The sequence below is a fragment of the Eubalaena glacialis genome, chromosome 19 (assembly GCF_028564815.1).
Source record: "Eubalaena glacialis isolate mEubGla1 chromosome 19, mEubGla1.1.hap2.+ XY, whole genome shotgun sequence".
In the NCBI taxonomy this organism is placed as follows: Eukaryota; Metazoa; Chordata; class Mammalia; order Artiodactyla; family Balaenidae; genus Eubalaena; species Eubalaena glacialis.
This window is the reverse complement of record NC_083734.1, coordinates 15,120,559-15,148,469: the sequence shown is the minus strand read 5'-3', so window position 1 is coordinate 15,148,469 and position 27,911 is coordinate 15,120,559. Positions and strand designations below refer to the sequence as shown.

The following is a 27,911-nucleotide window of genomic DNA, read 5'->3' as shown; positions in this document are numbered from 1 at the left end:
AGCCACAGATAATCTGATGTTTCTGGTAGATTTCTCCACAGAATGGTAAAAGGTATAACAGGGGTGTGAGGTAGCCTGCCCCTCGTATAAAATATCGGCCTGAGAAACCGTGACTTATTAAGCAAAGTAACTAATCGGTACTCTCTGTTGTCTTGTTTGCCAGGGGTGAGTCAGTCTCACTTTACTGTGGATGATATGGCTGGGCCTTCTAGACTAATTAGCTCAGGTTTACCTTGGTCCAGGTGACCTTGGCCATCCAGATGGCAGGGCAAGCTCAGCCGTGGAAATTGGAGTTTCTAGTGAAAGACAAGTGCTTAGCACTACCAGTGGAGCCATACTTTAAGACCTGGTAGGATCCCAGCCTAGAGCATGTTCCACAACGACTTAAGATTCGTCTCTTACTGGAGCACATCCAGTTAGAATCCCAAAGGTAAAGACCACAGTGAGAAAGCTTTCCTGAGGGGTTTAGTGTTTGTTTTGTGCTTACAAATGCCTTGACTTTAAAATGTCTGCCTCCTCTTATTTAGGGTTTTAGGCCTTTTCTTTCTTCAACCATCATGGAAAAGAATTTTGGCAGATGCAAGGCTAGATTGGACCCCCTTATCTCCATCTCCCCTCGGGGACTGCTGTCGAGTTGCCTGTCTCATATGACAGGAATCGTTTTCTGCTGGTTTTGATTGAGTTCTCTGGCACAGTGGATAGGATTTGTTGTAGCACATAGATTCCCCTTGCCAAGGTACACAGCGTCTTTAGGCTTAGAGGCTTGTTTTATGATTTCTCCCCCCTAAACTTAATTTATTCTATATATCCCATGGCAGGACTAAACACTTGTGGGTATTTGGCTGCCAGAACTGGAGGTGGATCCGATGGGGCCATGTCTATACTTGTTGAAGAATGAGAGGGTTGCTTCCTTCTGGGGCATATTTTCAGAGAGAGTTGTGCTAATTCAAACAAAACTTTTCAACAAACTTATTCATGAATAGAACTTACAGGATAAATTGATTCTAGGGGAGCAGTCAATTTTTTGTTAGCCTTAGGGAAGGTATTTTGGATTGCGTAGAAAGTGATGCCCTACCTCTGCCTGTAACCTTGGGCATAGCTGTCCTGTTAGGACATGGTGGGACCCAGGAGATGCAAGGGCTGAGAAGAGCAGGGGCCACTGTGAAGGCTTTCAGCCGCTCCTATTACTATATGTCAGTGTATGAAAAATTTTTAACTTTTAAAACTCTACTCGGGCGAGCATATGGAATCATTTAAAAGATCTCAGCAACAGGGCCCCCCCTTCCCAGGACCTGCTATGACTTTCAAGGGTCTGAAAAACCTTAGTGAGAAGAGTGAGGCAGGGTGGGAAATGAGAATTGGAAACAGGGATTCCAGATTCGTTCATTTAATCAACAAATATTTTTAGCGTGTGCCTACTCTGTGCCAGGCACCATGCTGGACCCTGGGGGCTCCATGGTCTGCCCTGCCCTCACGGAGCTCTGCAGGCCAGCGAGGAAGACAGACATGATTCGACAAGCCACACAAAATAGATAATGAAAATCGGGGCTATGAAGGAAGTGCACCAGGGCTTCAACGTATCACGGGGAACCTGGTCTAGACTTGGGCGGGGGTGAGAGGGGGCACTGGGCTCCCCTGAGGAAGTGATGTTTGATCCAAGATCCCCAGGATGAATAAGAAATAACCGGGGAAGTTGGAGGGCAGTACAGGCAGAGGGACTGAAACTTCAGTGGGCGTAAGTGTTACCTGGGAGCGTCCTCAAAAGTTACATGTTTGCATCTCATCCCCAGAGAGTCAGACTCAGTGGTTCAGAGGTGGGGCCCCCAAACCTATATCACCCCAGGGGATTCTGATGCAGGTCATCTGGGGAAATACCATATTAAACGTCGGGAGACGCTCTTTCCCTCCAATGTGCAATGTTTGCTGAACACCAGGCCTCCTTCATAAGGGCGGATGCACTTAGGTTTGCCATGAGTGTAACCCCAAGTGTTCCGGGGAACCTTGCCAGCTTCCTGGTCAGGGTGAGTTTTATGAGGTTCCTTGATGGAGGAGTCACTGGCCATGGCCGAGGCTGGTTCTCCCTGCTGGGGCCTGTGGGGAGAAGTCATCGTGATGCTCCCAGATGGCAGGAAAGCTCAGACGGAGCCAGCAGGGTTTCCTCCTGACGAAGAGCTTTCTGGAGACTCTGGGGCCTCGGCTGGCATGCAGAGGTAAGCCGAGCCCACCGGATTCTCATCCGCCTTCTCGCTGCTACCTCCGTTGGCACTGGACCTGAGGAATTTGAGGTGGCAGGGCTGTTACTGGGATCGGAGCCATTGGTTAAAACTATATCATGTTTTTTCCATTCTCTATTTCAAGTCTCTGGTTATATCAGGAGGAAGTCTTGATGTGCACCCCTTCTTTAAAGCTCTGGAACACTTGCTCGTCTCCTTTTCAACAGAGAAAGCAGACCTCAGAGCCTTTTGCAGGCAACAGGGGCTAGATCCAATTTAATAATCGTTTGGGCTTTGTTCTTTTTATTTTGACGCTTACGCTCTATTTATGGTAAGCGGTACTGGTTTTCTGTTTACAGCAGCAATATCAAATTTCCTTTCAAAATAAAAAAAAATTTTTTTCTTACATGAAAGGCTTATTTAAAGCAAAATAAGTAAATAAGAGAGTTAGGGATACAAACTGTAAATGATATATGTGAACAACTGAGTTTGGGAAGTATGGGCCTGGAAGGAGCCATCTGGATTTTCCATCTCGTTTAATCCTCATAGCAACCCTGTGAGGCAAGAACAGTCAGAGAAGTGAGCTAACCCGGCCGGCCTGGCCGACTTCCCTCTGCTCTCTCAGCCTGCCCTTCGTGGTGACTGGGGGACACGGGGAACTACGCACTCACTCTTCTGTGACCCTCAGCTCCCCTGCTTGCGCTGTCCTCTGCTCTCTGGGCCTTTCCCTGCTGTCTGTAGCCAGAGCTGCTCTCAGAGCAGCTGGGCCTCACCCTCTGTCCTGGCCTCCTTCGCTTCAGCCAGGGCAGCACTGGGTCTTCATTGTTGCGAGCAAAGAACAGAGCTCGAGGGCACGGGAACCCGGTCTCCTGACTGAATTTGCCTGCTCTTGGACGCAGATGATTCTCTGGGTGGTCTGGAGCCCGGTCTGAAACTTGTTGACATTTAACAGTTCGGTTCTGCTAAAGGTTGACAGGATTATTGTGCTCTTGAAAGTGGTCCGCATGTCCCAGAAAGTCCGCACTCCTGGGGAATCAATTTGTGTGTGGTTTCTATTCAGAAGGCCTCAGCAGTTTACATTTCCTAAGCAAGTGATTAGTGGCATATTCAAGGTCTGATTCACTGGGACATTTACGTCCTGGAGGAGAAAGTCAGTCCAGTCACAACCTCAGAAACTTTACACACTCTGTCCATTTTGTTTCTGCGGCACCGGTGGCTTCTGGAATTGGCCCACAAGAAGGTACTTGGCCTGGGAGTGTCCACAGAGGGCCGCCCCTCGCTGAGCTGGATTTGGAGAATGAAAGTTGGCAAAGACTTGCTGTATCTGCTCCTGAAGGTCACACGTGCTGTTACACCTTGGGAATGTAGAAGATGTGGGGTTTTTTAAAAGTAGCCACTCATCTTATCTATAGAGGAAACCCTCAGGCTTTCTTCCCTCCTGACTCATCTCAGGGCAGTGTCTCCTGGAGCCAAAGAGAATGAAGAACCTTCCTGGCGGGAGAGCCACCCTCTCCTTGGGAACTAAAAAAATATAAAATATAAATAAATAAATAAATATTTTCAATTAAAAACATACTTCATTGTATGTAACTTGTTGCTTTTCCCAAAGGAAAAATAAATATATATATACTTCAATTAAAAATAATAAAATAAAATTTTTAAAAATAAAAATAAAGAGATCTGCAAAGATATTAAAAAAAAAAAAACAAAAAAAAGGCCTCTTCTCTGCAAGTTTGTGACAGTTTGACCACCACGGCCGCCTTCCCTTAGACCCACAAGTCAGAGAGGCAGGCCAGTTTTTCTCCCATCTGCATGTAGTATTTTAGGCTCATGTGTAAGGAGTACTGTATTTTAAGTTGGTGGCTGGCAGAGAGCAGAGGCCCTGGTACTGATTTGCTCTGTCATCGTAGGCAAGTCATCTTGCTCCCATCTCTGCATCCCTAGCACAGGGAGGAGTTTCCTCCCCAGGGCCCCAGGATCCTGTGGGGGCAACAGAAGAAGTTTAGATGAGAAAGAGACTGGAAAGGGTTAAGAGCATAATGTAATTTTGCTTTTCTTTCGCCGGGGTTTGGAGCCATGAGGACTCCGTGGTACACAGGGGCCCTCCGAGCACGCATATCCCCACATCTGTCTTAGTTAGGAGTTGTTTACAAAGAACAGAAATTTGCTCAAGCTGGCATCAGTAGATTGGGGCAGGCTCTCAGAATACAGTTGTTAATCACACGGGCATCCAGATTCAGGAAATAGGGTTCAGCTGGGATGCGGTGGGACCAGAATGGGATTTCAGAAACGGGTGTCTCTCCCTGCTGTGCAGTTTCTCTCATTTGCTTCTCGGTCCCTGACTGTCTAGTGTCTGTCTTCCTCGCTGTCCCATCTGTTTGTTTGGGAGGATAGGGGGCTGTAGGACTGTGTCATTTCCTTCTTGTCCCTGGTCCAGCAAGGCTACTCCCGTCTCCATTTTACGTGAGATTTCGTCCCCACCTCCACCGTCGCCTAATCAGTACTTCACCTTTTTCACATCCCTGCCACACTTAGAAAATGATCGTTGTGTGTCTTCTGGGATAAAGGGACAGGGCAGGTTGTCACCAGAGGCCTAGGACTTGGGGGGGGGGGATGGAGACCCAGCTGCCCCAAGGGCTGAGAGGATCAGTATGGCACCCTCCTTTAACCTCTTTATAGATCTCTGGTTGGGGAGCTCTGCCCTTACTGAACTGAACTTTGTATTCAATTTCTAAGTTCCCAGGAGAGAGTAGAATTGGTCTCAGATCAAGTGTCCACGCTTGCTGCAGTCACCTGTGGCCTGAGGCTGGCACCCGGGGAACAGACATGTCCCCAGGGTCCTCACGATGGGGGCGATGGGGGTGTGGGGGGGCAGGGAGTGGCATCCCAGGTGGAGCATCCAAATAGCGAGCAGGCTCAGGTGCTTAGCAAGCAGGCTCCTCTCCTCCCGTGAAGGTGGGGACCTTTGTCCTCAATCTCTATGGTCCCACAACATCTGGCACAAATACTTGGTAGGTTTTGGACGCTCAGTTAATGTCTATTGTTGAATGACAGCCTAGGCCCGTGCGGGGTGGAGGCCTAATGTTCTGCCGAGCGTGACACTTGACATCTCTGGAAACTCAGCCACCTCCCCACCCCCTGTGTCACATCGTGTGACGCTGCTTCGCCCCCATTTCTCCAGGACATCTCGCAACCAACTGGGGCCTTCATGCCGTTTTCCTCTTTCTTGTTACCCTCTGAAGTCTCAAACCAAGAGCCTTTAACCAGCGGGGCAGGCCGCCTGTGTTTTTTCTCAGAATGAGGCATTTGGAACCAATTGTGTGGTGGCCCCTTGAAGTTAGCTGTTTAGAAGTTAAACAACACACACTAATACTGCATTGTAAAAATGTCTTTCCGGCCAATGTCTTGGACTTTTGTGTTTCTGTGGAAACACCCATCTAAATTTCCTGCTTGATTTTTTTTCTTAATGGTCAGACATTAACTTGGCAAATACTACTGTTTTTTAAAATGCTGCTGATGTTAAAGCAAGCAGCAGCAGTACCTTTCGGGGGTAAGAAATCTACATTCAGTCACTGGAAATAAATTGGTAGTGGTTGACATCCTGCTGAGAGTGACAGAGACCCTTGGCTTAATTAATAATTTCATCTCAGTTCCTTCACTCGCCCTGTTTTATAACAGCTTTATTTAGCAGAAAGAGAGATGTGAACGGATGTTTCTTTGTAAGAATGGGGGGATGTAATACTTTGTTCTGTATTGGCTCCCATATTTATTTCTATATTGGGTATGTAGCTCTTTCTTATTTATTCTACATGAATCACTTGGATGCATAAATTCAAGGGCATATGTTTGCAGCTCTCACACATCTGTCTTGAATTTCATCTTTTCCACCCCGTCTTCTACTTTCCAAACAATTTACCTCCCTCTTTCTCTCTCCCTGCTGTTATTTATTTCATTGTGCCGTGGAACCCTTTCATTTCAAGAGCTGGCGGAGGGGAACAATGCAGGCCACACAATCCATTTCTATATAAAGGCATCTTGGAGCATGGCGAGCATAGCTTCTTCGTATAGGATACGATTCCTTTTGCTGGGGACACAGCTGGTCCAGAGCACATAGCAGCGTGGCTGACCCTGGTTTCAGAGCTCTGGAGGAACCTGGCTTGCTGGGTTCCCAGTGAGGTAATGTTGTTCCCATCATGGACCAATCCAGTCCAATTTATGGCTGACCTTCGTGTGCCCGGCTCCGTGCAGAAAGGGCCCTTATGACTATCCTCTTTGATCTTTTTTTCCAGACTGAGAATTTCTCACATCATTGTAAATGTTTCCTTTCCTCCCCTTGTCATTTGGCTGGGGCTCCGTGGGGACTTCCTGAAGCAGGAAAGTGGTAACAAGGGGTTTAACTGGGCACTCAGAAAGTTCTGCCAAGAAACAGAGCTTTCTGTGCAGCCAGGGCAAAAAAAAAAAAAAAAAACACCCTGATGAAATAACAATCAAGTAGGAAATTGAAAGAAGTGCTCTGCTGATGGCTTCACGGTGGAGCAGGTATGGATGGTGCTGAAATGATAAACATCGCTGAAATTCTCACAAACCATACTTCCGGCCCCTATTTTCATTTGGAGAGAGGACATGGAAACGCTCACCCCTCTGACTTGTAATTTACAGCATTTGGGTTAGGAGGTGTTACGCAATCGCATTCCTAATCTACTGGAAGCTGCGGAAAGTTTTGAGCCTATTTGCCTGATTTGTTTTTTGGATAAGAACTTATTTAGTAGCTGTTTAGGAACCATGATGAATGTGTGAGAACGAAATACCAGCTTGCTTATTTTTCATGCCGCATCTGTAGAGTCAAATGTGAGAAGCTAGTAAACATACTTTCTTGGCCTGAACATCACCATCGTCATCGTTGTCATCATCATCATCGTCATCATGATGTATTGAATACCTACCAGGTGCACAGCGCTGAAGATGCAAAAGCAGCGTAAGATTTAGTCTCCTGGAGGGACTCGTCAGATGGAGGAGACACAAGATGGTTTTGAGCCCTGGAAGGATGAACACAGTAGGATGAAGGGTGGAATTCTCTTTTGCTATTGACTTGCTGGATCACGTCACATCCTTAAATTCCCTTGTTCCCATAGTTTGTGAAATCTCCCTCTCTTTCTCATTGGATCTTTTCGCTGTGGTACCTGGCCCTAGGGGTTCTATCGTGTGCAGTAAGTCCATGCTGGACATGTCATTCAAGTGCTGAGTCTGAGAGTTAGTGGAAAATCAGAGGTTGGAGCTCCAAGGTCATGGAGAACTGAGGAGACTCGGGGAGCTCTGTTGTCCTCCCTCAGGAACGTGCACTAACACCGTCTCCTGGGGGAAGGTCTGTTTTCAGATGAAGAAGTTTTCTTAGTATGGATTTTAATTGTATTTATTTGGCCACACCATGCTTGGTTTGTAGTATCTTAGTTCCCCAACCAGGGATCGAACCCATGCCCCTTGCAGTGGAAGCGCGGAGTCCTAACCACTGGACCGCCAGGGAAGTCCCTGGGTTTTTATTTTTAAAAATTTAAATGAAAACAAAACCTGGCTGGCCTTTTTGTTGTTGTTGTTGTTGCAGCAGTCCCTTTATCAGCTATAGCCAGTTCCCAAATTTGATGGCCTTACATTTTGTATTGAACTGTGAGGGATGGATTGGTTGGGGCCGGCGGGGGTGGGGGGGGGCGGGGGGGAGTGGGTATGAATTGATGGCATCTACCATTTTCTGGCTCAGGAGGGGGGAACGTGGGAGATACCACTACTTTGACAAGCAGCTTCCTCCAGCAGAATCCCCAACTCTGCAAGGAACGGCAGTCTTCCTTCCCCACAGACCTTATTCCTTGGGTTCCTGTCTTCCCTTTTTGTTTTGTTTTAACCTTATGGGCCCTATAAAAGCCTGGTGTGCAGACCCTCAGAATTTATTTCTCTTTGGTATGAACTTAAACATTCTGGGTTGAACTTGTATGGTGACACGTCTCTCAGAGGAGGTGGCAGACCCAAGATCCCAGTGTTCCAGGAAAAACACACTGCTCTGGGTGAATGTGGGCAAACTTTCCCGATAATATCAGCAGAGGGATCCACGATGGCACTAGCCACAGAAACCCTATCCCCCCCAGAAGCGAGTGCCTGGGGAGCTGCGACGTGGTCTCTCCAGTTCCAGAGTGGTTCTGGCTCCTGGTCCTCTCTCCTCTGAAAACTCCCAACCTCTTCTTTAGTTCTTCTTTCTTGATGGCATATGTTATTACCAGCCACCCCCTTACTGTTCCAAACCACTCTGCCCAGTAGAGGCTTTTATACCAGATGGGGCTTTAGGAAATCCCTCTGTCAGTTTGTGAAAACTGCAGACAGGGAAACAGAGCAGCCTCTCCTCTGTCTTTGGTGACGGCCAGAAAGAACTTGGCAGCCATATGTCCCTTTGTGATCCCAGCAACTGCTCACCTCCTGGCCTGTTGACTCATTAGGACAGGAAGTTGTGTGGCATAGTCAATGAACCTCTTTAATTGGAGTTGCAAATGGGACCAGGTTCCAAATGTTCGGAGAACAGGACTCCCCAAGCCCGAGGTGAGTGAGAGGGATTAAGAAGTAATTTTGCATTTTAGCACTTTTGAAAGGGTAAGGAGAAAACATTTACGTTTTTTGTCTTTATATTTGTGGGCATCATTTCTTATCTCATTAATTTTTTCTTGTTGTTGATTGAAGCCAGTCCGAAGGTGCAGTTTTCTGAAAGGACCTTTAGTAGCAAAGTTGCCTGGTGAATGACTCCCAGGAAGGAAGGAGGGAAAGCGGACGGAGGCTGTGGCCTCCGTGTCTTAGAACGTGTTGGCTCCTTCTGGACTGCTGGTTGCAGACGGGATGCAGCTTCATTCATAGGAACCCACTGTGGCTTCGTCACCAGAGTCACAAAGCTGCAGCCCACTGCCAGTGCTGGCAGCCAGGCCCAGGCCTCCTAGCCACATGAAACACCACTTTTTAAATGTTTAAGCTTCTCATGTCCACTAGCATGGACACCATCAGTCCCTTTTGTCTCAGGTGGTCGTAGTTAGAATTAGTGGCCATTTCTTAGTTGTTCTGCCGCACCCCTGTTAGGAGGAAGGAGCATCATGGACTGGATGCTGGTCTGGAAAGTATCTGCATTTCCATGAAGAAGTGGAGCTTTTGCCCCTCCCAGAGCCGCTGCTGGGGAAGCAGATCCTCCTCTGCTCTCCCTTCCTTCATCAGAGCCCATCTGCTTACCTTCTGGCAGGAGGCCTCTTGTAATCTATTCTGTATTTATTTGTGTGGGTTATTCTGGGTCCCAGCCCTGGCAGGGGCCAGTGGCCCTGTGATGTCCTGATCACCATTTTTCAAACACTGCTTAGTAAGTGCCCTTGCAGTTTGATATGTGCAGGGCCCATTGCCCTAGATGGGCTTTCATCAGAAAGATTTCATCATATTCTCTACCAATAGACTCTGGAAGGACACACATTAGAACCGTTCTCATGTGAGTGTTTACTAAGCACATCATATGTTTTATTTATCCTCATGGTAACCCTAGGAAGTATTGGGCTGCCCAAAACGTTCATTCAGCTTTTTCCGTAACATCTTACGGAAAAACCCGAACTTCTTGGCCAACCCAGTAGGTACCATGGGACCATTTTGCCATTGAAGAAAGTGAGGCTGGGGGGCTGCTGTGTAATTTGCCTGAGGGGCAGAGCCAGGATTCCAGGCCATCTGCCCCCAGAGACTGTGCTCTCAGCTGCTACGTGTGCTTCCCTCCCACGTTCATGCAGTGAGGATTTGGAGGCCCCCAGAACACAGCAGTCTGCTTGGAGGAAGGATGAAGGGGCAGTGGTGATTCTGTGTTGGACCTAATAGAAGCATAGTATGCGCCCCTCATGCTGGGAAGCGGCAGGGCTTTGACAGCACTTTGGAGCCACAAGTTAAGACAGAAGCAGAGCTTGCTGTCAGCCAGTGAGGTGTGTGGTGGAAGGCTGGCTGCTGACAAGGACAGACGTCTCTTGGATAAAGAGATAAAAGGAAGAAGCAGCGTATCAGATCCTCCACCTCATACTAGCGGCAGAGTGGTTCCTGTTGTAAAAGAATATCTTGCAGAGCAAAGCGAGGCTCTTAAGAACTTAACAAGTCCCCACAGCACCAGGCTGGGAGTACCCAGCACTTACTCTGCAGGGTTGTCTCCTGGCCTGGTTCCTATGTCTGCAGTGTCCCAAATTGCACAAGGCCTAAGAAGTCATTTCCCACACCCCCGCCTCCGCCAGAATGTAACCTACAGCTGACATGGATGCTTGATGGGGGTTAGAGGGGTCAGCACATTTTTCCACTTAGGGTCAAGGAGAAATGGCAGTGTCCTCTTTAGGCCTCATCATCATTTCTGACATTTATCGAACACTTACTGTGTACCAGGCAGTGTTCTAAGCCTTATATGTATATTAATCCAGTTCATTCTAACAACAGCAATATGGAGCAGGTATTGTTATTATCCTCACTTTACTCGTGAGGAAATAGAGGCTCAGAGAGGTGAAGTAACTTGCCCCAGGTCACCCAGCAGGGACGTAGCAGAGTTGGGATTTGAACCCAGGCAGTCTTTTCCAGAACCATGTTCTTAACCATTTTACCTACACCATACTGCCTTCTGATAGAAGTACTGACTAAAGATCTGAGTGACCAACAAGGACCAAACTCAGCCCTGAGCTGTTGCTTCTTGGGGCTGCCCCTGCATGGAATCACAGTGGTTTTATGGAGGATGTTTGAAACAGTAAGCGTGTTTGATTGAACACACAGAGCCATTCCTGGCACGTTCATTAAACTAAGATGGAGCCAGGCTTCCTTCTGGCCCTTTTTGCTCACTTTTCCTGGCAGTGACCGCGTGTTATGCCTGCGCAGAAGTAGTTACAGCTCCACTTGTGTGCGTGTGGTAAAATAGATATAACACTGACCATTTTTACCATTTTCCACCTCTAAACCGTAAGCCTCCTGAAGGCAGGCCTGGCGTCTCACACCCTTCATGTCCCCTGTGGCACTTTGATTATTGTTGTAAGTGAATCACACCGGGTGAATCTCTGCTGGATTGCGCAGCCCAGCTAGGTCAGCTGTAAATCAGCTAGAAAACTTACTATTCTGAGATTTGGGGAAATGAAGAGTAAGTTTATAACATCCCTCCTACCTAGTCTTGTCTTTTTCTTTTACTGCAGCCTGGAGTAGCAGAGATGGACCCAGAAGGAGAGCGTGTGGTGTATTTCACGCCTGGTGCCTTTGTCTGCAGGAAGCGGCGAGGACATGTTATTTTGTAAACCTCACTCTCTGCGACCCTTAGGGCACAGGTCCTCTTTCTAAACCAGCTGTAGTGAAGGGGAAATTGATTGTTAATCTAGTTGCAGAGCTGTGTCCACTGGGAGGGCTTTGATTTCTCATAAGCTGGTGCAGGTTCCGATCAGCCTGGCGCAGTCCCCCCGCACCTCTTCCTTGATCTCGCTGGTCCATTCTGTGTTGCCTCCAGACAGAGGAGAGCTGGGGAAGGGAAGGGATCAGAGACACTGTTAGATAAAGGGATAAGAGCTTTAATTCCACCAGCACTTGTTTTGGGTAGTTTATTCTGCAGTTTAAAGAGCTTTCTGGGCCCCCAAGTCTCCCAAGGAACAAGGAAGAGTCTTGGTCATCAAGAAGCCCTTTAAACGGCTGAACTTGATTGTGTAGCTGGGCATCTAGTCTGGCTGACCCGTTGACAGTGTTTCCTCTCTCCCTTCCTTCCTTCCATTGTCATTCCTCCATTTGCTCACCGTCATTTACTGAACACATAACATGTGCCAAAAGCACTGTACTTGGCCAACCGCTGTACCAGGCTGGGAAATTGGAGCCTCAGGCCAAATCACACACTGGGAATCCTGCCTCAGAAGCAAGGCTTGGTCTTAACTCTGGGGATATGAGGACAAGGTCCTGCTGGAGCATTTAGAATGGTTCTGGGATAACAACAACAACAACAACAACAATAATAATAGCAGCTAACACTTATATAGTACCAAACCTGGGTCAGGCCCTATTCTAAGCACATTATATGACACATCTAATCTTTACAACAGCCCAGTGAGGTGTAGGTACTGTCATCTCCATTTTGCAAGTGAGAAAACTAAGAGAGGAGTTAGGTAGCTTGCCTGAGGTCACCAACTAACAAGTGGCCGGAGCAGAGTTAGACCTGGGCTCCAGAACCTGTGCTGAGTAACCTCTAGTGTATGTATATACTGCCTTGACATTGGACAGTGGGACAGGGGGGATTGCCCTCTCACACTGCATATATAATGGGCTTTGGTCATGTTTGGTTAGAAAGGGTAGGGATACTTTTGAAGATCTGTTTTCACATGCTGCTTCCAGAAAGGGTGGTGTTGACCGTGGTCAGCCTTCGGTGGAAGGGCTGGGGTAAGGTCTGCCTGAGAAGGTTCCAGCTTGCCAATGAGCTGGCTGATTAATCCTACATCTATGTTAGCTTTGGCTTGATCCCACAGATTTTCAGCAGCTGTTGAGAAATTAAAAACTTAGACCCCCCCCAGTCAAGTGCAAGACCCAGTCCTCAGAATGAGAAGCAGATTCTGGGTCACCCTCAGGAGCTGGGGCTTCTCAGAAATTGCCAGGTTGCATTTCCCTGTGGCATGTGTGGGTGCTGACTAATCCCACCAGGGTTTCCGATTAGCTCAGCTTTAGAGTCTGCATTTTTACAGTTTACCAGTCCCCAATCCCATCCCTTTTGATATTTGCTTCATTGTTTGGTGGGTCACTGTAAAAGCATTTCTGGTCGGCACTCCTGGGATGACAGCTCCTACCGCAGCCTTGGGATCGCTAACCAGAACCTGCCACCGGGCTGAGGAATGGGAACTTTTAAGTAACCCGATAGCCCGGTTTGTCATCCTTTTTGCTCTTGGCCAAGTCTAGCTAATATCGTCTCCTCTTTCTTTTTGTCTATTTCATCTTTGCTGCCTTGCTTCTGTATTCTAGGCTTTGGGCGTTTGCTGGGACACATTCTCTCGGAGTTGCCTAGCCTCTGGGTAGCTATGAAAGGAGGTGGGATGTGGCATCAAAATGAACTCTGGGTGGACGTTGTGCCAGGACGGTCACTGGAGCGAGAGCAGGCATTGGATGTAAAAGTCACCGGGTCTCTCCCACCTGCAGCAGTGCTGGTCAGCGTGGCCCTTCTAATGAACCTCTTCAGTAGCCGTTAGCCTTTTCTGTCGTCGTGACCTGGAAGGAGCTCCTGCCCTCAATCCACCTCCCAGTTTCAGGTGCTGGGATGGGAACCGCCTGGCAAGGCTCCTCTCCCTCCTACGCTCCTTGGTAGCAGACTGTACGGTATTTCACACTTCCAAGCCAGAATCAGACGTGAGGTCAGAATTCTCTTAAAAAGAGAGAAAAGCAAAATCCAGGGTCAGTTTAAGAAAAAAATCCAGATGCCCCTTTAAAATCTAGAAATCCAAAATGGGAGGTGGGAGGAAGAAAGGGGGGGGCAAGGCAAACGGACCACATTAAACTGGGCCCCAAATATGTACATGTTTTGCAGAAGGTGCTTATGGCAAAAAGACCACTTGCTACAGAAGGAAATCCCTGTTTTCTGAGGAGTTTTATATGCAGCCTATGCAGTTGATTGATTAACTTTAAAATAGAGTTGACAGGAAAACGTTTTTCGAAAAGGATGCTGACAAGACAAGGGGGAAATAAGCATAAATTTGATTCAGATATTAATAATGTGTCTCATGTGTGTAATGCTTTAGTTTTCAGAGTGTCTCCACACACGTTACGTCGTTTAAGTTCCGTATTTATCCTGCGATGTGGGTATGACCGTGCTAGGCCAGCAGGCGTAACCTGCCCAAGGTCTGGTACCATGTCACCTACTGACATCTACTGAGATGTCAGGGCCAGGATGGAAACCCAGGCCCTCCGAAGCCCATTTGCTTCCTCCACCACCGTTATTTCCTCCCAAGAAGAACTTTGAGATAATGTAGAAGCACTTATGCTCCTGACTCTGGTTAAATGCTCTAATATCATACCAGGAAAGACTATGAGCTCATTTCCTAGGGATCCTTAAAAAATAAGCAGCATTAGTGCTCTGTCCCAGGTGGTTCTGATCTTCACCATCCTGAAGGCAAAGGGATGAATTGGAGACCACCGGCGGTACCCAGCTCTGAATAAGTTTGGGAAGATGGCAGCTGCATATAGTGAGATTTTAACCTCCCACTCTTCACCATTGCGTCATCTTCGAGTTTAGGTAAATGCTGATTTTTATTAGAGGAAATTTTCATGACAAGAGTAAAGATGAGGCAATATCATAGTTCTCCCAGTTGACTCAAGGTTAAGCCATGTACTAAAGTGAACTCTTAAAAAAAGGGGGTCTTTTTCTGGGGTCCATAGACCTCTTGGAATCAGACAGGTTCAATAACCTGGCTTCAAAGAAATCACGAACTCTATGAAATTACACACAGACTTTTTTGTGCATGTGTATTTTCCTCTGGGGAAAGGATCTATATGTAGCTTTTATCATCAAAAGTGTCTGTGACCCCAAAATGGTTATGAAACCAATGTTTTAAGAGGCCTTTTTGAAAACCTTTAGTGGACTTGAGATGTCAGCCACACTTAAAGGCACAAAGGTGAATCTTGGTGATCATTTCTTTAAGCTCATTTCCAGTTGGCATAAAAGAATCATTAAAGCGGACCTGTGTGACTTTTCTAACATAAATTGACATGGTTGGAATGATCATTCTTATGCCTTCTGCACAGTTTCAGAGCAGAGTAATCGGGATGCTAAAACCTGAGACAGATAGTCCCAAGCAAATCTATAAATCACTGATGAATGATATAAGTTCCTAAATAAATCACTATCATATAAAATTAGGCCATGATATGTTAGTCTACAAAAGGATCAACTTTTCAGCATCAGCTGTGAGTCTAGAAACATAATTTTTTCCCACTAACCCAGTGGGCCTTTACTTGGAAACAAGGTCTAACAACAAGGGACAAAACACAGCCATGACCTCCTGTCTTCCTTGAGATCCAGTGGGAAAGAAAGGGGAGGCTCTCTAGGGAGGGAGGAAGATAAGGGTCATAGGGGTTACAGTTTCTTCCCTCTCTAAGGAGGATATTGGGAGAAAAGAAATATCTGTGATGATCTGAGGTAGGACAAGGGGAGGGTGTTTATAGTCCTTCTGCCTACATGAGGGACCCAGAAAAAATTGAATTCTTCCTTATCTGTTATGGGGGAGGGGACAGCTCCTCTATTTTTAGAGTCTTAAAAGGTACTGCACTAAGCAGGCCTCATCCTCAGGTCCTCCTTTTATGACATCAGCTGGGGGATGGTCCTGACTCACACTGAGTGGCCCAGCATTTAGGGGCTATGTTGCCCAGGTACCATAAGCCACCATTCCTTGAAAAATATCTAGCCAAGAGCCAATCACATGCTTATGTTTCAAGTATAATATGGGTGTCTACATTCAAACCGCTCTATTACAATCATATTACATCTGCCATCTTTATATTTAAAGCTCACAGACTACAGTTTCCTTTAGGAAAAAGACTGGCTACCAAAAAGCTTGTTGTTACAAGATGCCATTTGCTTGTGGGAGTCCCAAGTCCCTGGGGAGATATGATTATAGTGATCCCTTAACAATACATGTGACCAGGGAAGATTTCTTCTATGAAGGCAAGGATGGTTTAACCGTAGAGTGGTTACTAATGAAATATACCGCAACAAGTCAAAAGAATAACCTTAAAGTAACCATCCATTCCTGATAAAACTTTTTTTTTTAATAGATCCATTGTTTTATTTATTTATTTACCCATGGCTGCGCCGGGTCTTCGCTGCTGCGCGTGGGCCCTCTCCAGTCGCGGTGAGTGGGGGCCACTCTCTGCCGCGGTGCACGGGCCCCTCACGGCGGTGGCCTCTCTTATTGCGGAGCACGGGCTCCAGGCGCGCAGGCCTCAGTAGCTGTGGCACGCGGGCTCAGTAGTTGTGGCTCGCGGGCTCCAGAGCGCAGGCTCAGCAGCCGTGGCGCACGGGCCCGGTTGCTCTGTGGCATACGGGATCCTCCCGGACCAGGGCTCGAACCCGGGACCCCCGTATTGGCAGGCGGACTCCCAACCACTGCACCACCAGGGAAGCCCTTTTCCTGATAAAACTTTTGTTCAAAGAGTTAAGGAAGGCTATTTTTTAAAAATTGTGGTAAAATAGACATAACATAAAATTTACCATCTTAACTATTTTTAAGTGTACATTGCAGTGGTATTAAATATATTCATGCATGTTGTTGTGCAACCATCACCACCATCTATCCCCGTAACTCTTTTCATCTTTGTAAAACTGAAACTCTACATCCATTGAATAGTAACTCTTTCTCCCATCCCCCCTACCCCCTGACAACTACCATTACAATTTCTGTCTTTATGATTTTGACTACTCTAAGTACCTCATTTAAGTGGAATCATACAGCACTTGTCTTTCAGTGACCGGCTTATTTCACTTAGCATATGTCCACAATGTTCATCCTTATTGTAGCATACCCTTCCTTTTTCAGGCTGGATAATATTCAAGACTGTTTTGTTTAACATGTTAAAGGATATCTGTCTCAACGCAATGGCTAATATTACATATGATAGTAAAATATTACAGATATATCCATTACAGTCAGGTAGAAGATAAGGATGCTCGCTATTTAATATTGTTCTGGAAATTCCAGCCAGAATAGTTCTACAAGAAGAGGAAATAAGTAATATAAATATTGAAAAAAGAAGATGAAGTTGTTTTTATTTGCAAATGGCATGATTTTTTATTCAGACTAAAAAACTACTTTGAAATGTGTATAGTTGACCCTTGAACAACATGGGTTTTAACTGTGTGGGTCACTTATACACAGTTTTGGTGTTTTTTTTCCATAGTAAATACTATAGTACTGCACTATCTGGATGGTTGAATCTGCAGATGTGGAACCAAGAATATGGCGGGCCACCTTGAGCATTCCAAGATTTTGGTATCTGCAGCAGGTCTTGGAACCAGTCCCCTGTGGATACCGAGGAATGACTGTATATTTAAAAATTAGCTGTTTTTACAATTGCATCTTTCCATTTGTGACCTGGATCCCACCTTTTTGTCTGTTCAAGGACTTTGCTTCTACACTTTTCCTTTTCATCAGTTTTCTTCTTTCTCTTCTGTATTATTCCCAGTTGCATGTATTACAGTATCTCCCATCTTTCAAATATCCTCCCTCTGACCTCATCATGTATTTTTCCAGCTACAATCCCATTTCTTTGTTTCCTTTACAGCAAAACTCTTAAAGAGAGTTGCCTGTAGTCACTACCTCAGCCCCTTATCTGCTATTTTCTCCTCTTTTTATAACCTTTCTTCTTTCTGTTATTCTCCTCTTGATGTTTCACGTGTTGTCGGGACGACTCGGACTTGTCTGGGTCCCAGGCCCATTGTAGGCGTGTGTGCTGGACAGAGCTGTGCCCCGTCCTTCCCTCTTCATTCCAGTGTGTCTGTCAGCTTCACCCCTGCACTGACTCCTCCCCGACCCCATCAAGGTCATATGTGACCATTGGTGCCACATCCACTGGTCAGTTCTCTGACCTCATCTTATTCAACATCTCAGGGCATTTGACACAGTGGCCTACACTCTCCTCTCCAAAACACTTTGCTCACCTGCCTATTGGGACACTGGAGTCTCCCTGTTTTCCTGTGTCACTCATCACTCCTCAGCCTGCTGTGGGTGGTACCCAGCTCTCCCCTAGGGTCCCTTTTCCTCTGTAGCCGTGTCTTCTCCTTGGATGACCTCACCTGGTCATCCAAGGCTCTAGGATCCTCGCAGATACCAATATCCGCGGATGCTCAAGTCCCTTATATAAAATCGCACGGTATTTGCATATAACCAATACACATCCTCCTGTACACTTCAGATCTTCTCTAGATTGCTTACAATACCTAATACAGTGTACATATAACGTAAATAGTTATACCTACAATGTAAACGCTATGTAAATAGTTGCCTGCGCTTGGCAAATTCAAGCTTTGCTTTTTAGAACTTTCTTGATTTTTTTCCCCCCCGAATATTTTTGATTTGCGCTTGGTTGAATCCACAGATGCGGGACCTGTGGATATGGAGGTCTGACTGTATGCTTAGAAGCAAAATTCCATTATTTTTACACGTCTACAGGGCCTTGAAGGTCTGGTCCACGACTGCCCTTCTGACCTCATCGTGGCTCCCCTCCCTGACTGTCTGGCTGCGTCCACTATCACCTTCCCCATTCAGCCTCCCCCCATGTGCACGTGACTTGTTTCATGTCATTATTGGGGTCTGTGCTCAAATGCCATTTCTTCAAAGATGCCTTCCAGAGCACTCACTAAAACGTGTACCACTCCCCCCAGTGTGCCTTCGCTCTTACCCTGCTCTGGCTTATTTTTATTGCTTACAAGTGCCTAAAATTATTTTTCTCTATATATTCTTGCTTATATTGTCTGTCTCTCCCACTAGAATAGAAGCTCTGCAAAGGTAGCCATGTCATCTGCCTTGTTCTTTCTTGCCCCTTGGGCTGGCACATAGTAGGTGCTCAGTTAATATCTGTTGAATGAATTGCAGCACTTAGCACTTGTAAAAAAACATCTTGGGAAAAACAGTGTATTTATAACAGTGAGATAGATGTGTATCTCCTAAATATCAGTAAGTAAAAGAAAGATAAGCAACAAAAATGAGCATCATTTTTTCCTATCAAATTGGGAAAACTAATGGTAGTGATAATGTTGGTGAGAGTACCAGGAAACGGGTGCTCTCATTTGCCATTGGTGGAATATATAATTGTCTAAGCTTTCATAAGTGATGAGTCATGGGTTATTTTTATCTCAGTTTTTGTGGTTTGCTATGTTTCCCATTTTTCCCAATAGTTACTTTCCCCCCCAGTAGTTACTTTTTAAATCAGAAAAATCTGATAATCCCCCCACCCCCCCAACTTTTTTTTTTTTTTTTAACCTGGCTGGATCCTGGTACCAGCAAACTTGTAAAGCTAATCCCACTGGTAGGATGGTCTTGTTTTGTTGTTGAACCTCTTAAGAATGTTTAATCTGAATCCTGTATCGCGTTTCTCGGGAATAGTGCAAAATCGGTCACTGGAAACTTTATGGGCAGAGTCACCCTTGATCTGAGGTCCTGACTGGTTTGGGGAGCCCCATGGAAATGTGAGGCTGGGAAAAACATGCAGCACTAAGGGGGGCCACCCAGTTAGAGGTGGGGTCCCACAACCCTTCCTGCCAAGACCCAGGTCTCCATAGGCAGGGTAGGCCTCACATTTCTTGGCAGATACCCTGCCCAACTCCCTGGCTGCTTGGGACTGAGTTAAAAACAGTGATCACAGCCACCCATGCCTTTTCCTCTGCTTTATGCAGCTGGATTTCTGATGCCTGTTTCCCTCGACACCTCTATACCCTATTGTGCCAGTGCCCACAGGGCCAGCCCCTCCTGTCTGGGCCCCAGGCCCCCGGAAGGGAGGCTCACAGCTGAATCACCAGTGGGCCATCCTGCAATCTCCCCTCGTTTCTTTCTTTTCTGGAGGTGCATTGGTAGTTCAACATTTCATTTCATGACGTCACTTTCTGGCCTTGGCAGTTCAGTTCCAGAGCTCTCAGCGGCCCACCTGAGCAGCACCACCCAGACGGCCGGGAGCTTACAAAGGAGCCAGCACACACTCGGCTCCTAGCCCTGGGCCGCCGCCTTCACGCTTTCTCAGCCTCGGCTCTCAGACCCTGGCCCTCTGACAGCTGGCGCAGCTGACTGCAGGAACCTGCCAAGGACTGGGGATTGTTTTAAGTGGCACAGGGAAATGCGGGTTGGGGCTGGCTGAGGATCGTGCTTCCCAAGTGTTTGCAAGCCGAGTGGCACACATTTAGAGCGACTACCGATATTTCGGTGCATGGACCTGGTGAAGTGGGGAGAGGGGCCGATTTTAACTCTTGGTCATCTGTTGAATGCCCTTGTCCCTTCTCCCTTGGGGCCAAGGGGACACGGCCGAACACCTGCCTGCTGATAGGGTGGAGAGGCACCAATAAAAAGCCTCCCTTCCTGCCTTAACTACCTGGTGGAGGTCTGACTGTATTTGAAAGATGCCTAATCTATCTTCATGTTCGTGCTTCTTAGAGTCAGTGCCCACGGGGGAGGTAGGAGAGAAAAGCTCACCCAGGGCGAGTGTGGTTCTCCGTCGGCCTCTGCTGTGACTTGAGCCTGGGTGTGGCTCCGACTTGGGGTCCGCTCCACTGTCTCAGGCCGCAGGGACAAGTGGGATTGTAGCTTCTCTTGTCCCTTTTGCCCAGCCAGCCCTGCTTTCAATCAGTAATTCATTTAATCTGTACTTTCGTGTTTTCCAGCCTGTCTACCCCTGAGGCCCAGGAGGCTCCGAAGAACCCTGCAATTAATCTGGTTTGGATTTAACCACCTTCTTTTACTTTTCTTCTTATAGCTTAAACTTTGGAACAAATATCGAATTTCCAACATTCCATCACTAATATTCTTAGACGCCACCACCGGGAAGGTCGTGTGCAGGAATGGGCTGCTGGTGATCCGCGATGACCCAGAGGGTAAGACCTTGCTTTGTCCACCCGTACTCCCTGCTCTAGCCCCCTGCCCTGCCCTCCTCCCTGTTGGTAGAGAGTGTATAAAGGAAATATATGAGTGTGGGTTTATTTGGCTAGAGAATATTGTCTTGATGAAATTACAGTATTCTCCAGGTCATGGTTAAGATTTTTACGGAGATCAGAATGTTCCTCGTGGGGGCTTTTAATTCATGGGCCAGCGGAGATGGAATCTGAAAAAGGAAGTTTAGCTTTGAGGGCTGAGGAGGCCATTGAGAAGCGGCTTGAGCCCAGATTCCGACTCCTAGTGCTATTTCAACGGCAGCTGTCACCTTCACAATCAGAGGCAGGCTGTGTGGTTTTGGGGTTTTTTTCTCATTAAAATTTTACCGTAGCAAAGTCGCAATCTCTGCATTGCTCTGCTGGCCTGGCGGTGAAGGCCCCTCAGTTCTTGGTGCTGCTCAAGTCCTAAGCCTTGGTCTTGCTGACTGGCTGGGTGGCTGGCTGTGCCTGGGTGGCTCTCATCACCCTGCTCAGAGGCTGTCCAGGGCCTGTTTCTCTCCTTCCCTCAAACCCCGCCCCCCAACCCAGTGCACTGGAGTCATAAAAGTCATAAAAATGTTATAAGATCTTCTGTCCCTCACTTACTGAGCCAACTGGAGGATTCAACCCTGGTCACAAATTTTCCCAGTAAAAATTTCACCTGCTTCAAAGAATTGTCCTCAGTAAAAACCAGGGCAGGTAGAACCAAGTCTTTACCTTCTGAAATGTAAACACACACACACACACACAACACACACACACCCCCCACTCTGAAGCTTGTTAAAAACCCAGCTTCCCCACCTCCACCCCCAGAGATTTTTGGATCCATTTGTTTCAGGGTGGGCTTGGCCACCTGCTTTTTCAGCCAGGCTGTGCTTCTCCCTCCCATCCTCCACCCACCCCAGGCGATTTTGAGGCGGTGGTCCCTGGACCACCCTGTGAGAAAACACTGTTCTGTTGAGTGGGGGAGCATATCATTTGCTCTTCCTGCCTGGGGCTTACGCGTCACCAGAATGTCGACCATCTGGATTGAGTGGTTTTACGCTTTCCTTTCAGTAGACTGAAATTCTCATCTCACTTGGTTCCCTGGGCCCCAACCCAGACCAGCTGAATCAGAATCTCTGGGGGTGGGGAATTTTATAATTCCCCAGCTGATTCTAAAATGCAGAGTTGAGAGCCACTGAGAGTCCAAGGTTGGAATTGAAGAAACTCACGGTTAATACCCGAGGCAGTGATTTCCCAACTGTCCCATCATCACAGTTACTTGGGGAGTCGTTTTGCTTTGTTTTGGACATGCATCTTCAGCCTTGCCCCTGAATCCTGAGACTGGGGGTGGGGGGTGACCTGGGCTTCTGTACTTTTCAAAAGCCCCCCAGGAGATGGGTCCTGTGGTCATCCAGGTTCAGGAACCATTGCCTTGAAGGTAGGTAGGGCTCTGCCGTGGATGAGTCCTGCTTTTATGCCTGCTTTAGCTGCGGATCCTATGGATATGTTAAAAAATACTGTTTGGTGATAAAGTTGTCATGCTCTGCAGCCCTGAGGCCTTTTGGGTCAGAGGCCATGAGGAAGAGTCTTAACATTCTCGCTATCTGTTGCCTGTTTCAGGTTTGGAATTCCCTTGGGGGCCTAAACCCTTCAGGGAAGTCATTGCAGGGCCCTTGCTTAGAAATAATGGGCAGTCCCTGGAGAGCAGCAGCCTGGAGGGGTCTCACGTGGGAGTCTATTTCTCTGCACACTGGGTGAGTGTTTGGTCCCTCTTTAGTCCAGACAGAAGGGAGCAGTGATGTCACCACCAGGACCAGCTGGGGTTGGCTTCTGGAGGTGTGACTGCTCAGGTGTCATTTCCCGGCATCCTTGCCGTCTCCTGTGCCCGATGCATTGCTGGCATGCTGCACGTGCTTCCTGTGATGAATGATATTAGCAGCAAGAAAATGACTTCTTTGGACGGGCCTAAAAGGGTAGTCCTTCCCCCTAAAAAATAAATAAATAAAAAGAGGAGTCCTCCTAACCCATTCTGATGAGGCTCCTCATGGTCCCCGCGGAAGTTCGTTTTCACTGCTGCCTGCTGGCACCCAGGTGGATGGGGCAGGGCCTGTGTTGGATACGCGCCATCACGAGAGGCACATTGGTTTCTGCCTCTTCCATAAACTGGAAACGCGATCCGAATCCTGCTTGGGTGTTGCTGACCTGGCCTCTACGGGCAGGTGGCTGGGAATTGGGAAGGAGAAGGCACGACGTGAGGCTGCAGGATCCCACTCATGTCTTCCAGTGTCCACCCTGCCGAAGCCTCACCCGGGTCCTGGTGGAATCCTACCGGAAGATCAAGGAGGCAGGCCAGAAATTCGAGATCATCTTTGTTAGTGCAGACAGGTAACACGTGCTGGGGAGAGTGGCGGTGCATCTCCCCTTTTCTCTAGGTGGATGTCTCTTGCCATACACATCTCGCCTCTTTAGCTTAGAGCTTGGGGGATAGGGATCAGGGAAGACATATCTGGGATGATTGTCGGAGGGACAGATACATTTCATATTTACTCACGTAATTGTCTGAAGGGGAGCCAAGAAAAACCCGTCCTTGCTGTCAATATTAAGGGACATCCCAATTCTGGCCTGGGGCATTTGAGATTAGGATGCATTTTTTTCTGATTAGTTCAGCTTTGTGGATGGTGGTGAAAGGATGTGGAGGGGGGAGGATGGAAAGAAAAGAGCCGGAGACTAATGGAATGTGACACCTATCCTAGCGGGCTCTGCAGTCATTTCTCTTAGTTCTGGCCACGTGCTTTTTCTAGGGGCTCTCCTCAAAACAAGAACAGACTTTCTTCCTGGAGTATGTCAGGGCCTTTTAGCCTCAGTCTCCTCTGTTTCTTGCCCTCTTGCCGGCTTTACTCATCAGTGACCTTCCTTCATCTCAAAACTCCAGCCCCAGTTCCTGAGCCACCAGGTGTTCTGTTCACAGAAGGGTCTCTGAGATGGCAACACACGGAGGGCCTTGTGTCCACTGTTGTACCCTTGATGTCTGCATGATGCCTTCCTCAGTTTATTGGCCCGTGGGCCCCGCCCCACTACACCGCTGCCCCCCCCCCCCCGCCCCCGCCCCGGCATGTGAGTGGGGCAAGCCTGAAGGCATGCCACAGGGAGGAGTCACTTTTTTAAAGCTTTAAAAAACATCAACTTGGGAATTCCCTGGCGATCCAGTGGTTAGGACTCCCCAGTGGTTAGGACTCCGCGCTTTCACTATTGAGGGTGTGGGTTTGATCCCTGGTCGGGGACCCAAGATCCTGCAAGCCCCGTGGCGCAGCCAAAATAAATAAATAAATAATAAAAAACATCAACTTTATTGAAGTACAATCTACATACAGTGAAATTCATACATTGTAGGTGTACAGTTCAATGAATTTTCACTAATGTATGTACCTGTGTCACCATCACAGTGAAGGTGTAGAACGTTCCCATCAATTAAAAGAGTCCCTCGTGCCTCTTCTCAGTTAATCCTCACCCCCAAATCCCAGCCCCACGGATCCCCGGATCTGCTTTCTATCACTTGATTAGATTTATCACTCCTAGAGTTTCTTAGACATGGAGTCGTAGGTATATGCTTGGTTAAGTGTCCTGTACGCGTCACTGTTATGTGCACAGATTACAAACATTGCGGGGAATGTGGTGTCCGAACATCTAGACTCCTCATAAAAGTAAGACCTGTCAGTGTTGAGAAAGGAGAAGCTAAGCGTGAGTTGAATGTGTAGGATGCAGAGGAGCGGGATGTGGAAATGGCCTGGCATTTCAGTTTGGCGTCCACCTGCGGTGTGGAGCTTTGCTGGGGGTGTGCACTGGAACGGGAAGGGCAGTGTCCTCCTTCCGCCTGGTGTCCGAGGAGCTTGATGATTAGAAGCCCCGGCATCTGTAGGGCCCTGGGCACGGCTTGGTGGAAGGTGGGGAGCACCCAGTGGTGGTGCCTTGGGGGGTAATAGGGCTCTGTCTCCGTGTGTGTGTGTCTCTGTAGGTCAGAGGACTCATTCAAACAGTACTTCAGTGAGATGCCGTGGCTCGCCGTCCCCTACACCGACGAGGCCCGGCGGTCGCGCCTCAACCGGCTGTATGGAATCCAAGGTAGGTGTGCCCGACTCGTGGGCTCCTTGGAAACCTGCTCATCTGGGCTCACCACCTCTTTGGCTTTCCTTCTAGAGGGAAAAGAACATCTTTATTTCCATGAATGTTCACATTCTTTAGCATCTTAAAAATATGCGGTGGATTTTAAGGTATGTAGATTTCCCTCATTAAAGCCATCTTTTTTTTTTTTAAAAAAGTGCTTGTCCTGGTGAGACAGCTACTTCTCACCACCTGGCCTAGTGGGTTCTAATGTGGCTGGGCGATGGAGAACACCTGCCCAATGACTCGGCCAAAACCCTATCCCAAGGTTCTTTCTGTCAAACAGACCTGAGGGTGACCTTTGGTTCTGTTACTCAGGCTCTTTGAGCCTCGGTTTCCTCATCTGTAAAATGTGGATGATAAATCTGCCACAAAGAGTCGCTGGGAGCGTTAATAGGGTAATGCAAATCCCATACTTCTCACGTTCCTGAAGTGTCATAGTGAAGGCTGAGGGGGTATTATTGCCTTTTAGGCAAGAAAATTGATTTCCTGAGAGTGTTGAAGACTTGGACTTGAAGTACTAATCATGGTGTTTTTCAGAAATAATGATTACTAGCGAGACAATCTGTGTTTTTATTCTTTATTTTGTGAATACCTCCTTCCCAGGCTTCACCCAGCCAGGTTTTTTCTTGGTGGCCTATTAAGAGTTAAATTCATTCTCTTTGTATCAGCGGTACCAGATCCTGGTCAACCCTAGACAGATAACAGCTAATATTTGAGTTCTCAGTGTCTTGGTTTATAGGAAGTGGAAAAAAAAAGACAAATCAAGATCTACCCACCAATTCCACAGCTTGTGGGGGAATTCATCAGGTTCTTTAACCTTTTTTCTTCGCCATGTAGAGTAAGCATTTGGCTTTGTTAGGAGCTAGTTTCAAAAAATTAATATTTCATTTAAAATTGGTGATTCTCAATTTCAAATGTGCATAAGAATTCCCTGGGGATCTTGCGAAAGTGCAGATTCGGATTCAGTGGTTCTGGGGTGTGGCTGAGATCCTGCATTTCCAGCAAGCCCCCAGGCGATGCCAGTGCTGCTGGCCAGGGACCACACTTCGGGCATTGAGTCTAGGTCTATTAATCCTTTGAGAATTTTGGAGCCTTATGCCTCCTACTAATAAAAAAGATGAAAGCAGTTTTCTTTCCAAACAGAAGTGGAGAGACATGACATGGTTTACTGGTCCAGAAGGACGGGTACCAAGTTGGTTAATTTAAAGGAGATGGCCCAGAAGTATTTCCTTTCAGCACTCTGCTTGCAGAGAGCCTTAAAACATGTGTGCCTTGGGGTAGGAGCTGTGTTGCTTGAGAAAATTGATGATCCTAGGCCAGTCGTACTAAACAGAGGGTTGAATTGCCACTTGGTGGGGATAAGTAAAACTTCATGTCTCTCAATTCACTTATTCATTCATTCAACAAGTATTTGCTGAGGGTTTACGCCCCTACTGCTGACTGACCTTGAGCAAGTTACTTAACCTAACTTTTTTCAGTAAAATTGGGCAGTTTCACTGTTGGATACAGAGTAGGCACTTAATATTTAACTGACTGACTTAGGGGAAAAAAGGGAAATATTTGATTTTACAACCTAAAAAAGATAAACTTTTGGATGTCAAAAAGCTTACTAACAGAAAGGCAACTAACGATATTAATAACACGTGGCAAAGAATCTATATCCTTCATAGAAAAAGAGCTCTTTCCAGATACCAGTCCAAAAAGAGAGAGAAACAATTTAGTTGAAAATATGTATAAGATATGAGGTGGGCAATTTACCTGATGCATATTGTCAGAATGGATAAGAAAAATATTCAGAATAATTTTCATTCATGATTTACAGATGAAAACACTGAACTTGTGTCTATCACATTTGCAAAGAACTCTACTTTCCAAAAAAAGATAATCCCCAGTATAGGAAAGAGAGCAGGCTGCTAGTAGGAATCTAAATCAGGACAATGTTTCAAGGAGAGAAATTGGCAATGTACACCAGAGGCCTTAAAAATCTATAAAACCTTTAATTTCAGAATCCCACTTGTAGGAATTTATGTTCAGGAAATTACCCTCTAGCACCCAGCAAAAACTGAACTTCTTTTGCAGTTGGAGATGCATTTTTGTTTTTTCTTTCATCTTTCGTATACTTTGGATTTCATCACAGACCACAGTTCTTTCCTTGCTTTAGCCCCTAGAAAACTCAGAGCTGAATTTGTAACCACCTTTAGCAGTTTTACAAAGCTGACCATTTCTCTGCGTGCCCTTGACCCTAGCTTTGTTTTCTCTTCCTTCCTTGTTTTCCTTTCAGTGGGATGTTTTCATCAATTTTTTATTGGATTATATCATGCACTTTTTAAGCAGCCTCAAATCCTTTTTGGAAAAAAGCTGGAGTAGATTTAAATGCATAGGATTCTATTTCTTGAGCTCCAACTAACCACCAATACTGTACACTGAGCTTGGTGGGGAATAAGAAACCAGGAGGGTGTCCCAGTGCTGCCCTTGAGTGGACAAGATGGGATTTACATTGGGAAATAACTACAGTAGGATGATATCTTTTGAAGAACTAAAAAGTGTTGGTCAAATAGGTGTCACTTTGTACAAGGGCTCAGAAGACTGAACTTGTCCCAGAGAGCAGAGCGGGTGCTGGGCTTCACTTGGCCACTCTGCTCAGTCAGGCAGCCTCTCTATATGGAGGCATCTTCTTTCCAAACACACGTCCTCAGTGAAGCACAGCCTTTTCCTCTCTGAGGAAGGGAGTTGCCCTTTCTTGGAGGTGGAGGCCAGTGAGGTGCAGGTCATATTCTGGTGGTCGATGCTAAGGCCCTGAGGTCACCTGAAAGTAATAAATTACCAAAGGACAGTCTATATCATGCATAGCCAGTTTGAGGGTGGGGGTTTCTACCCTCGCTGTGCTCTGTGAGATGCTTCTTGGGGCCCTTGTT

At 46.9% G+C, this 27,911-nt stretch overlaps 1 protein-coding gene across 1 annotated transcript in view; it reads left to right on the top strand.

The window, feature by feature from the left end:
* The window catches only part of NXN (nucleoredoxin), a 140,360-nt gene that overhangs the window by 96,527 nt on the left and 15,922 nt on the right, over window positions 1-27,911 (top strand). The window contains exons 2-5 of the mRNA XM_061175475.1: window positions 20,697-20,814; window positions 22,456-22,589; window positions 23,120-23,220; window positions 24,848-24,954. Coding sequence (XP_061031458.1) covers window positions 20,697-20,814; window positions 22,456-22,589; window positions 23,120-23,220; window positions 24,848-24,954 — 460 coding nt within the window. The remainder of the gene's footprint in view (window positions 1-20,696; window positions 20,815-22,455; window positions 22,590-23,119; window positions 23,221-24,847; window positions 24,955-27,911) is intronic.